Consider the following 1000-nt stretch of genomic DNA (forward strand, 5'->3'; position numbering starts at 1 on the left):
GAGCGGGCGGGGTGACAAAGACATGCAAACCATTGCCGAGTCGCCCTGATAATGAATCGAATCGACGCGCTTTTCCAAGAACTAGCGACCCGCGAAGCGGGCGGCGTTAATGCCTTTTATCAGTGCTGGCGACCCAACGCTTGTGCTATCGCAACAGCTGCTTAACCAGCTGCCTGACATGGGTGCAGACCTTATCGAACTGGGTATGCCGTTCTCGGATGCGACTGCCGATGGTCCCATTATCCAGAAAGCCCACGCCCGCGCGCTTAGCCACACTCGGGCCAACACCATCTCCGTTGCTAAAATTCTCGAGATGGTGTGCGTCTTCCGCCGCCATAACGACCGCACGCCCCTTATATTAATGGGCTATGCTAATCCTGTGCTTGCCTTTGCATCGATGCCTTCTTCGCACAGGCTCAAACAAGCGGTGCTGATGGCGTCATTCTCGTAGACGTCCCCATAGAAGAAGACGCGCCCTTCATAAACGCAGCAGAGCGTAACGCCATGTATGTTATCCGTCTAGCGACACCGACGACCAGCCCGCAACGCCTCAGCACGTTGCTCGAAAAAGCACGTGGATTCGTTTATTATGTCTCTATTGCTGGTATCACTGGCACGGGGGGTGCTAACAAACAGGACTTAACGATGCGTTTAACGGCTTTGAAAAAGCAATGCTCCCTACCCCTTGCCGTGGTTTTGGTATCAAAACCCGTGAGGACGCACGCCTTGTCGCCCAGCATGCGGATGGAGTCGTGATTGGCTCTGCCTTGATTGAGACAATCGAGGATAACCTGACGACGCCTGAAGAAATTATCCCTGCAGTCGGTAAAAAAATGGCGGACTGGCGCGCCGGGCTGGAGGACTCCCAACGATGAATTGGCTCAAAAATCTTGTGCGTCCCAAAATACGCGCCATTGCCGGACGAGACGTCCCCGAGGACTTGTGGATTCGCTGTAACAATGCACGCAGATGGTCTTCCACAGCGAGCTGAGTGCCAACC

General features: G+C 54.5%; 1 protein-coding gene across 1 annotated transcript; it reads left to right on the forward strand.

The window, feature by feature from the left end:
- Window positions 1–51: 51 nt before the first annotated feature.
- Window positions 52–875, forward strand: LOC136246229 (tryptophan synthase alpha chain-like). The gene is given in 4 exon segments (XM_066037657.1): window positions 52–99; window positions 101–389; window positions 392–688; window positions 691–875. Coding segments are annotated over 4 exon segments (819 nt in total).
- The last annotated feature ends 125 nt before the right edge of the window (window positions 876–1000 follow it).

This window comes from Dysidea avara, unplaced genomic scaffold, assembly GCF_963678975.1.
Source record: "Dysidea avara unplaced genomic scaffold, odDysAvar1.4 SCAFFOLD_559, whole genome shotgun sequence".
Taxonomy (NCBI): domain Eukaryota; kingdom Metazoa; phylum Porifera; class Demospongiae; order Dictyoceratida; family Dysideidae; genus Dysidea; species Dysidea avara.